The following is a 12,679-nucleotide window of genomic DNA, read 5'->3' on the forward strand; positions in this document are numbered from 1 at the left end:
AAATAACAAAATTGCTTTGTAACATCTTTCTCCGAAGATGATTAAATCGTAGTTGATATTTTCCTTAAAAAAAAAAAAAAAAAAAAAAATAACGAATTTAATACTCTAACGTTTTGAAATAATCTATTATTACTAATTATAACTTTATATGAATTTGTTTATAAATTATAGTCCTTTCGTAGAAATAATCCCACGAAACGCGACAGATACTTTTTCCGCGTTATACCATACGCGTGAAAATATTTTTCTAAACAAAAAGTCGAAAAGAGCATTACAGTCCAAAAACTAGACTCCAAAGCTAGAATGTATTAAGTCTATTTTTTTTTTAAATAACATTTTATATGTTTTCCGCGTCAAATTCTTCGCTCTTTCCGATATTAAAAATTTTCTCATTGTAAGCTTTTTGTATAATAGCGTAAAAATAACATTCAGTCCGTATCTCAATACAAAGTTTTTGCAACTTTGATTTGCTTTGCTTTAAAGTTTGAAAAACGTGACTTAATACGCCCTGGTTCTGGATTCCAGAAATATTAAATTTATCTAGCACGTTACACGATGCATTTGTCGCTCTCTACGACTACTAATTTTACCACTGTTTCGTCACGTTATATAGTTTACATATTTCGTTTCTTAGTTCAAAAATTTCTTACAACTTTTCATTCTGATCGACGTTGATTCGCATGAGTCGCATCACTCGTTCCATCATCGACTTGTCACACGATTTTTATCCGAGATCCTAAAGCAACCAATGGGACGTGGATAACGAAATGATGAATAGCTATCTGAAACAAGTAATGTAAATTACCATGCGCGAATTTCAAAATTTTCCGCACCGATATGTAATACAGGAGCCGTCTGTTACCGATACAGTTAGTTTCGGTGAAACGTCAACGTCCTTTGTAATTATTCCACGGAACTCGATGCTGCGATAAATTATTAATCACTCGTTAATAATTCTTCTTCAAACGAACGCCACGGGACAACAAAATCGGATCACGACGTATGCAGCCGTTCGATAAACAGTATTGGGAATCACGCGAGCGCGATATTGCTCGTGAAAGAAGGGATTTAAACGCGGAACGATCGGTGATATCGGCGATTACCAAAGGCAAATTGAAAGTATAGCTTTATTAGGCGGGATAAACGCGGAGTGCGAGTCGTTTCCACAGCAAATTGAGATTATGCGATAAAAAGGTGACAACGGAAGCGAATTTGTAAATATTGTCATAATGAATTGCTTATTTATCCGATCGAATTATATTGTTTAATTGATTTCTTCCATATTGGTGTATGCAGGGACGTAGTAATAAAAAGTGGGAGAATATTATTTTCGACAAAAAGTATGAATGTTTGATTTCATTTTATACGATGAGCTCTTATTGCGATCACTTCAAAATCAGAGAAACATCGGAACAAATGCGCAAGGAGCGAAATATTGATCACAGGCAACGTCGTTGTTTCTATTATTTCTCGAATCAGCTAAAGCTGCAATATCGATTTGGAAGTAGAATTGAATAAATTCGAACAAAAGCATTACACGTACACAACGCAATGTCCAAAGAATCATTCATTTTTATAACAGCCATTCTTTCACCAGATATGAACGACATTCAGGGCTGTTATGCTGTTGGAATGCGTAGTCATTCTCGAATTCCAATTTTGTCGCGCTTCGATGTAAATCATTTTTCGAAATATTTAAATATACGCGCTTATCCATGGTTCTATCGACGAAAATAAATTTCCAACACCGTTAGCTGCCACGTACTTAACTCCAAATTATTACGCTTCTACTCAGAGCTGCATTTGCCATAAGGCGCATTAGGAGCAAGGTGGGGCCTCGCTCTCTACGTGGCCACATCTTAAAACTTAACTCGGCAACCTAATTAGACCTTGTAACGGCGTTGTTCCTAGGGCCTCTAGAAGTATACATACGGTCTTGCTTCTACTTCCATCATTCAGTTCCAACGTCCTTTATATAAAATTCAACTTCCTAACCCGTAGAAAGAAAATAAGTAAAGAAAGAAATAAGAGAAAACGGAAAGAAAAAAGAGACGAAGACGAAAAGAATAAGAAAATCCTATCTTACCAAGACCTTTCGAATCGCAAGTTCGAAAGAACCCATTCCTCCAATCCCGATTGGAAGCAATGTTCGCGGCGTTAGTGTCCGTGAGCACAGGAAACGATTGACCGTTCGTTTAATGGTTTCTGTTCGGCACGATGCATGCACAGGGTATCACCGAAGGAAATAGAGGAGGCTGGTCCGAGGAGAAGAGAATCGATCGAGCGGAATAAGGCGGTTTCACCGGCGACGTCGCCTACTGATCCGCTCGAACCATGGAGCACACGCGGCATTAAGGACATGAACACGATATTGGCTTGGGAGGAGAATACGCCGGACAGTCCTTAACGAAACTTTACTATATTATGCGCCGTGTACCTCCGGCTGACCGTTCGATCGACAAAATGGCATCAATAGTTTTTAACCTGGTAGCAAGCTGCGACGCGTCAAGTACTTGGAAGCTCGAGGTCGCTCGAAAGCCAAATCGAGATTCAACCGATATAGAGAATTCTTGAAGGATTCGATGGTAACGTTGAGGAAATATCGAGAGAAAAAGGGAAAACACAGTCGCTACAAACGGTATTTGTATGTACATCAAACAAACTCTTATCGCAAAATATAGTTTCTATTTTTTAAATAGCTTATCACATTTCACTTTCACAGTATCAATGTTATTTGCAGTATTGTGTTGTTTGTAGTTGCCGACTATAGGTATTGGAATACGTATTGATATTTGGTGTAGAATGCTATTTACTGCTTTTATCTTTTAGCCATTTTATTGCTAAGCAGTCATTTCGTCCGCAACGTATATGCTGTATTTTTTGTAATGTAAAATATTAAGTAGGAAATGAAATTTGTTAGATTTTTTGAATAAATGTAACCAGTAGGTGTCCCAATATTTATGGCTGGTTATATGAAAGTATTACCAAATCAGATGAAATTTGAAACACTTAGACCTAATTAATAGGCATGTAAATGTCCAAATAAATACAACGATGTACAAATGCTTTTTTGTAGCCACTGTATATTGCCAGTTCGAAGTATATATACATATAATGTATATAAATATGTATAAGTTTCTCCCTTAAACTGTCTGGATACAACGCGAAGTGATGCTAGTTCGTATTATGTCTGTCGTTATTAGGCATTTTACATCTTGTTTCAGCGAAACGCAATTTGTCTTACATCGTGTATTGTGTGTAACATATTTTCTTTGAAAAGGACAAAGTGAAAGTTGGCAAGAATCTTTTTAATTTCAATTGTTCGTAATGAATTTTATAGAACTTTTGAAAGTTGTTTTAACTTCATATCGCAAAAGTAAATTGTGATTGAGTTTCGTTAGAGATGTTAGAGAGATTCAGAAACAAAATTGCAGTAATTAACGAATCCGAAGAAACTGCAAGTTTTTATTCTGTTTTGATTCCAATATTGTCTGAAGTAAACTCTAAGAACTTTTGAAAGTTTCTTTTACTTCATCTCGTACAAAAAAATTGTGACTGAGTTTAGTACGAAATTTTAGAGTGATACTGGAATAAAATTGTGGCAATTAATGGGGATGAAAAAATATAGTTTTTTATTCGAACAAATTAATTCAAACGTTAAAATTGTAACGTTATCAGATCTAGTTCATTTATGTATTTAAGGAACAATAGGATTAAAAATTTAATAAGATTGTCGTCCTTGTACGTGGATGATACAAAGAGCGTTTTTGCTATCCATTTAGTTCGTTAGTTAAATCTCTATAAATGAATAACAAACGTATCAAATGTTCATCCAAGAACACTTTAATCCGATTACAAGGAGTACGAAAATACGAAGATGCTAGACGAAAAGCGTTTATTCCTTTTTAGCCTACCAACATTGACTAATATCATAAAGGACAATGACGTAATGATAAAATCAACAAATAGCAATTTCTTTCTGCAAAAGGATTAATTCTTCGCATTTATGATCACAGAAAAAAATCAAAGAAATCAAAGTCTTGCTGACGAACGCCACTCGTTTGATCAGATGTTGCTCATTAAACTGTTCTTTGATATGAAAGCATATACATCTCGATAAAGAAACAACAGCAACGAAAAATAAAACTCTAGATATTTTGAAACAAAGTTTTGAAAGTTACTTAATTAAAAGCTTTTACAGAAATATTGAATAATAAAATATATATAGTAATTTGAAGCATAGTTTGGGTATCTATGAATAAACGTTGAGTTTTTGATAGATCAGCTTTAAGGCTTAAAGATATTGCTCTAGTATATCGATTATTGAAGTTTAAGAAACAAATGTATCATGATATTAAGTAATTTGGTATTTAAGTAATATCTAAGTAATTTTTAAATTATAAAAAATATGAAGGAATTTAACAAAAAATATTACACGTGCCAAAAAAGAAAAAGAAATATAAATCTTATAATAGTACGCCCTATTTTAAAAAATGACTAAAATACTTACACGGGGCTATACAGTTGTAAATATTTTAGGACATTTTGTAGAATAAGATTCAAATAGCATTATGTATAAACGATTTTTGCATTAGATGAATTTTACAGTAGATCAATTTTAAATAAAAACTCATTCTAAGATTATTCGTATGGTCATTTCCTAGCTTGGGAATTAGGAAGAGAAGATTAAGGTTTATACATACGAAAAGTAATGTGAATTTTGATCCATTAAGAAATTTCTTTTGTGTTTACTCTCAAGTCAGAATTCGATAGAAATTCTAATTTCACGTTCAAAAATTCTATTTTAATTTATAATTTCCTATTGTTACTGATATGGATCTAGATTATTAATTTTGCTCCCATTTTTCTCACGTTCGATTTTGAAAGTTTATCATGCACATAACGCTGCACTCATACTTAAGAAAAATACTTAAAAAAAGTTTCCTACTATTTATAGGAATGAAAGATGTATTGTGCAAACTTTTCCTCTTCAGAGTTACGGTCTTCGAAAACCACGTACAAAGTTACATCGACTTCTTCGTTTAACGATCCAAATGTAGTCGAGCTCTTATAACAATGAAAAAAGAAATACGAAATCGTACAATCGCAAATGTTTTTCTTTGGAATTTTGAAGTAGCACACAAAACGGTATATTTGTACGGAAGAAAGAAGCGTAGGAAAGAAAGTTACAATTATCGGAAAATGCAGGAAAGAATTTAAATTATTGTAACAGAAATTATCATGACAAAGTTGACAATGCAAGAGAGTAGAAGTTATACGTATAAGCTACTATAGTATACAAGATATACTGCATATACGTTTGATACGTAAAAATAGGGAAATGGGAACATATTTTTCAGAAATCTGACGTCTAGAGATACGACGGAGGAAAGCGAAATCGAAGCACACGGTTTCCAATATTAACAGCAACAGCAAACTGTTATAAATGTGTCTTTAACAATACTAGAACTATTGCTGTAGCAATAACGCGGAGCGTGGAACAATTATCTTTTTTACGTACATATTTAAAATAAAATATTACATTACGTATCCGATGTATTATTTTTCCTCCATATTTTATTTACTTTTTATAATTGAGTAATATGTAGAATTGGGAAATGTATCGTACTTACATTGTATAAAGCCTCAGTTTGTGGTATATTGAGAAGCTCGTTTAAATATGTTTCGCGTATGCTTGATAATTTTGGAAATATTTCCAATATTTTTAGGTGACAGGATTTACCTACTTCTACAGTACTCCATTTATCGACACGATATTTTAGTTTGTGCCCAGATTAACTGAATTTTCGCTGATTGTAGTGGGGAGAATGGGTAAATTCCTAAATAAACTAAAATAAACTTAAATAAACTTTAATAGGCAATGCATATTATTACGCATAAACGCGTTGATGCGTGCAGGATATGGAGCCTGGCATCAAGAGGTTAATTCGGTTTATCATCGACCTCAAGGTATCCAGTACGCTTTAGTTAAAAATCTGATGCGCACGAGTGACATTCGTAGGATAACTTCGAGAACCAATTTAACTAATTAATGGAAAAAATAATACAGTGTATTTTTTCCATTAACCAAAATCAAATGTCTTTCGTTGATTTTGGGTATCACTTACATTCTAAATACGTTTGCACACTTAAATTTATCATGAATAAGCATTAAATAAATATGCGTAGTTTTATTATCGCTAGCATAAATGTTCATTAAACTAATCAACTATTTCAACTATAATGATTAACTATATTGTTGTAATTTAATCGCTCGTATGTTAGGTCCGTAGTTATTCTATCGTTTTCTACGATCTCGTTCAATATTATTCCAAAGCTATTCTTAAATCTAGAGCTGAAGTTCTTTTTTTATCGAAATAACAATCGTTTTACTTTTGAAGTCGTTCGAATAATTATATATATGTTAGCGTATACAAAGAAGTTCACACGTCATTTCCGACGGAAAGTAATCTTGTTTGCATTTGAAAGTGTGCATACGGATGTTATTAGAACGCACATGTAACCGCATGCGCTGGGCTTAACGCAACTGCGTATACACGCGGTCGATGTTTCAAGTTGAAACATTCAACACTTTAAAGAAAGTCCGTGAATTAAGAGCTTAGTTAAGAAGGCTTAGGTAAGAGAAATGGAGGCCTCTTAGGTGCCTGATCGCAATAGCATGCAAGAGCAATTAATTCTCTTATCGGTGCAATTTCATTAATAAATTACGTCACTGCCCTATTTTTAACGTGTCTAGAGATCAACGCAGTTGTGTATCCCGAAGCGACGCGTGGAATTATCGTAGGTTTGATACATACGTAAAAAGAAAAGAGAGGACAGAATCTCGAGGATCTTATACATATTTTTCGTGTAAAAACGACGTATACGCGAGAAATGTACTAGTAGAGGTGAAAAAGTAAATTATTTCCAATCTGTTCTTATTTTATTATTAATTATTCTTTCTTGAATTATTCATTATTTAATGTGTGTATAGTTCTTTTTATTTAATCAAAGTAGCCCAGATAATAAATAATAAATGTATGTTTGTTATAATTTTAATATGCGACGAGGGAAAAAATTTTGTGCACTGTTCGTGTAATGTTGGGATCGTTATTATCTATATTATCAGCTTTCTTATCAGTCACATTATTTTCAGAAATGCGTATTCGTGATTTGTACTCTCTTTTAAAATATTTAACAATATATGGTCTTCGTCAACTTAATATATAAGTATAATAGTCTTTTTAATATTATTTCGATTCTTACTAAGAAGCACGAAATTCGAATTTTTATTTCTTAAAAATAAAGATGGAATTAATTTCAATGCCGCTTGAAAGGTACACCGATAACTAGACGGTAAATTTTTATTTTATGCGAGAAATTTCAAAATGTATAAATCCGTACAACACACAAAAATATACAAATTGTCCAAAATAGAGTACTTTCAGTTACGATTTCTATTAGATTAAATTGGAATCTCTATTTGAATTTTAAATGTGGCTTTAGCTATGTCCATAAAGATGTATGTACATTTGATAGCTATAACGAATCAAACTTCAACAGCTTGAAGATAAAAATAGGTACCACGGTATAACATTCGACAAACTTAACATACTGCTTCTTCTTTATTCCTTTTCTCCCCGATTTTCTCGCAGATCTAAGAACTACCGATATAAAATTTTGGTTGGTCGTTTCTCCTCCAAGCGTTCTTTTGTGGCTTGGGCCATTGCCATTCCAACAAGACCATGAACGAGAGGAAAGAAAAAGGCCAGCGATATACGAAGGCTCGCTGACTCGGAGAACTTTCCGTCTCCCGCGCGTATTGAAACAGTAATGATATGGGAAGAAGTCGGTGGGATAACGAAATGAAAACACGTGCTGAACATCCGAAAATCGTCCAACTTGTCGGTAAGTTGCGTTGGTGCCGTTTACGCGTTATAGCGCTTCTGCCTGGGGAACGATATAGACGCTGTGTGCCGGAACTTTTACCATATGGTCGAAATAAAAATCAACCAAGGGATAATTAGCTGTGTAAATAGTCGCAAATACGCAATTTCGTTACTGGACTTTTTGTACATGGTTGACACATTGACTGCCACGGTATACATGAATGACAAACGTTTTATTAAATTTAGAATGATTGAATTAAGATAAATTTCCGTGGATCGAAAAATTGTCGGCAATGTGAAAATTGAGAAAAACTGCGCAATATAATATTGTATTATTATATGATATAATATTTGCGAAAAATAAATGTTACGACGTAGTATATTTCAATCTATTGCGGCTCCACTGATAAACATAAATTTCGCGTGTGATATGCATATATACAATAAAAGTACATGAACATTTTGAAGGAAATTCACAAACCGTCTTTTATAGGTAGGAGATATATAGGTAAACACGTGAACCGAGTGGAAAAATTTAATGTTATAAGATTTCAATCTTCTATAAAAAAATTCAATTCCGGTAACGTGTGCAGACACTGTGTGTTAAGCGATAATTACATATTTGATTAGAAGATTTGTTACGAGGAGGAAAAAAATAATTGTAATTATAAGTTGCTAATTATTACTTTTCATTAATTTGCAGACGACCAGCTTTCCCATGTTTTTACTATGACGGTTGATTTTGGACTGGACGACTGCTTAGATATATACGTAGATCGTTGCATATTTTACACGAAACGTTCCTATTCCAGCAGAGTGAATATACATGTGCTAGATGCTGTTTCTACATCGCTTAAAATAAATACTAGTACCTATATCGTTGATAATTCAATGGATCGTATTCAACAGTTTTAATCTGAAAATATTTATATCCGAAGCTAATGTAAAAATACCATTAACGTATTATCACATACTTATCTGTATTGATCAATGAAATGATCGTTTTAATTTATAGAATAGCAGGCTCGTAACTAAACGTTAAACGATTAACCGTCACCATCGTGAAATCTCAGTCGCGAGCGAGCGTTGGTTGCCATCAAGGAACTGATACGTAGGTTTGTTATCCTCTTTTAGTTCGTTCTACCCGCTTGCTTTTTAACGAACATCATTTCCGGCAGGAAAAATATTATCCTCCGCCGTGAGCCGGCTTGTCACTGTTTCATTGGAAAATCGATTCGGAAAACATCGCCATGGGGTGAAGGTAGCGGCGAGATTACCCAGACAGCAGTGAAACGCAAAAGATAAAACGTCGCGGCGAATTTTTGGCCGTTGAAAGCCACAACGAGAACCGGCGGAATGACAGGTCATATCTCGTTCTGCTTCTTATTGTTCTTAACGGGCTGCTATGATTGCATACTACCGAGAAAAGTATCATCGTTCTCAGTGGGCCACGAAGACAATCCTTACTGCAGCATTTGCGCCAATCACACCATGTGCCAATTTCCGGTACGTATTTCCATGAATCGATGAACTTATTTATTAAAGTGATTTGCTGCTTAGGTATTTGTTGCATTTGGAGATATTAATCCTCTATGCCATATCCGACTCGTTTCGGGAGAATCGTAATTTCTATCATCTTATTATGATTGTTGATTTGTACGGTTGTTGTGAGATGTTAACCTAATTATCGAGGCGAAGATTAGTAAATTTCGATATCATGTTTTATTACGAGGTTTATTATCTCGATGTTACATTGCATCTTAATGGTATGAACGATGGTAAGTTAGTAATATAATAACATGGCCTTTAATCATAATCGATCATAAAAATAATGAACATCTCCAACTGTTAAGCTGAGGTTTCTTCAATTTCAATGTTATTTTATGTTATTACGTTAGAAGATTTATTGTACCAATTTTATGTCGAATCTCAACGTTGATACTACAAGAATGGCGCAAATAACTGTAGTATCTAAATGGGTCTTTAGAGGAAAGGACAAGCAATGATGTTTTGATTTAATAAATAATATTCGAAGCAACGAAGTGATTACAATGCTGTCATACGTCTTATTTTCATACGCGGCTTTCGACTTCCCGATTCACACTCTCCGGTTTCTACACTCGCTCGCTCTCGCTTCTCAACTCACACTGTACACCGTTTGCATCCGTTCTCTCCGACTTCTCAACTAACACTGCCTTTAGCGTCTCTTCGTTTTTTCCCGTCCTATCGAACACGTGTCCCGAAACGCCCGTGGCCAGGGTCACGCAGGCCCTTTCCACGAAACTACCCACTTAAAAGGACCGACGACGCATTGATGTACCCGACGATGCCGCGGCTCTCGCGACTTTGTTCACGGTTCGGCCGATATCTTAGGCCTTTTGTCCACGATACTACATAACCAATTGGCGAATTTTTATAAGAATTATATAGAATTAAAACAGTTCATTTTTGCAATGTTAGATGATTCTGCGTAAAATATGTGGATGAAAGATACCCTTTTGCCTTGTATCACTATATTAAGAGGACCAAACAACATGGCATTATTTATATTTTATCTTACATTTGTATTTCTCTGGTACTTGCAAATTTCATGTTTTAATCGTCGGCAGTTCTAGTTCCGATGGCAGGAATGATGCAAATAACGGTACAACGATACAAATGGTGTAAATTATATCAGGTTAATGATATAAAGACATGAATTTTAATCGATCCATCATAAATTTGAGATAAGAATAAAGTGGAATGTAATTATTGGAGCCGTTAAATCATCTTTATTGCGATACTTTCACATTTACGCCAATGTCTATGCTGTTTGTTCTATCGATGAAATTTTTAATTAATGCAGCAAATATTAATCAGTCCGAGCAAACGTGATACAACATGATTTTATTCATTTAATTAACCGATACAGCGAGTCAGAAAACGCTGAGTAAGATTATTGGTCATTAATCATCCATTGTTTACTCCCTATTGAATCTTCATTAAATCCGCAATTTATCAAGTGCGATGTATCGGTAAACTATAAAAATTGTTTAAACGCATGCAAGTGCATAAAGAATGATCAATATTAAACTATAAAACAGAGTACATAATCTATCACAGACGTTATTATCGCCGAAATCATATGAAATACGTTGCGTGCAGATCCGCGGCAGCCCAGAAATACGACTACCGTATTAAAAATTTGGAAAACCATTTAAAGGTTACATGACATTTTGAAGAAACTGTGTGCGGTTAAAATTTGATTCGAAGAAACGAACGTATCGTACGTATCGTCCTAATGCAATCTTCTTTACGACAATCTTTTAAACTAAAATATTGTAAAGTAAACTCTATGTTTTAGGATACTTCGCTTCAAATAGGGCAACATGTCAATTTATCGTTTAAATCTTCTTCATTTACGCTTTGTCATTATTTCACGAAACGTAATCACACCCTTTTCCAATATCGATTTCCGCTTGTTTCCTGTAAATATCCAACGAAATTCTTGCTTCATTGAGATGCCGCATTCGCGATGAGCGAACGATACGCGCGGAAAATGTCACCGCGACGTCGATAATAAATACGAACGCGGTCGAGGTTAGCGAATCGAGAACATAAAAATCCATCGCAAGTGCGAATTTGCGCAACAGGAAATTCGGGACGACGACACCGCTCGTTATTGTCGACCCGATGTCACGCATACAATGAGTCTATTCTCGGCGCACATTTCCAGGCTGGAGGATCACGCCGTCACCAACGAAGAATAGCGCGAACGCATTCAGACTAAGGTTTTATAGAAAACGTAAATTCTTGAGACGGGCGTTAATTCGCGATGTCATATACGTGGTATCATCATTCCGCGCCGGATGCACGCCGATGCCGCCTGCTTCTCGTTGATGAGCTTGGAAAATACTGAAAAATACTATAGATCGTTGATTTTCTATGACAATGTAGCTTTGTATAACTTTACATTTTTGTAGTATTTTTTAACGCCCCTTTGTGAAAAAATTTCGAAGTGTACTAATTAGCAAATTAATATTATATTGTCTTATGGTTAAATTAAAATACTACCGGGGCTGTTTTGTAGAACTGGAACAATATTATTAGAGAAACTGTACAAGATGCAAGCAACAAATTATCAGTGTTAACGAATATTTTTGCATGATGATTCGCATGAGCTTTGATAATAAAACAATCAAAGTTTTGCAAGAAAATTTTATTTTATTTAAGGGAAGATTATAAACATGTAATACAGAAGTGTTTAGGTATTAACCCGCAACAAGGGAATTGTTAACGATTAACGATTAAGTAGTGAAACAATGTTTAAACGTTTCATAAATACGATGTTATTGAAAATTGTAAATAAAGTAACTTGTATATTATTTTGCAATTTACAAATAGTATTTAGAACAGTAGATAGGTACGTTAATTTCAAAATCAATTACATTATTATTATAAATAATCGACGTGTTACACTTAAAGCAAAGTATACCAAAGCAAAATGCTTATTTCACATTAGTTTACTTTAAATCCGAATTTAACTTTAAATTACGAATTACTTTAAATGATATTAAAGGAGACATCAAGTGGGTCTTTCTCGTAGGCAACGAGTTAAAAAGCACAAGTTAGATAAAGTACAATATTTTTTTTATGCTTCAGCTTCTTCAAAAAACGAACTTATGTTACACAAAAGATTCAATTTCCATCTAGTAATTTTATATAAAGACAATTCAATTTTAACGCAACTGTATTATAAAATTTCTATTTCGTGTTCCCTTAAAGTCGATCCTTGTAGATCAATAGGTCTT

General features: G+C 34.2%; 1 protein-coding gene across 2 annotated transcripts in view; it reads left to right on the forward strand.

The window, feature by feature from the left end:
* LOC100648205 overlaps positions 1-4,912 on the forward strand; it is a 61,913-nt gene extending 57,001 nt beyond the window's left edge. For both annotated transcript variants that reach the window (XM_048406297.1, XM_048406298.1), the window contains one exon: positions 2,230-4,912. In XM_048406297.1, coding sequence (XP_048262254.1) covers positions 2,230-2,407 — 178 coding nt within the window. In that variant the 3' untranslated portion in view covers positions 2,408-4,912. The remainder of the gene's footprint in view (positions 1-2,229) is intronic.
* Positions 4,913-12,679: the final 7,767 nt, after the last annotated feature.

This window comes from Bombus terrestris, chromosome 6 (assembly GCF_910591885.1).
Source record: "Bombus terrestris chromosome 6, iyBomTerr1.2, whole genome shotgun sequence".
NCBI lineage: Eukaryota > Metazoa > Arthropoda > Insecta > Hymenoptera > Apidae > Bombus > Bombus terrestris.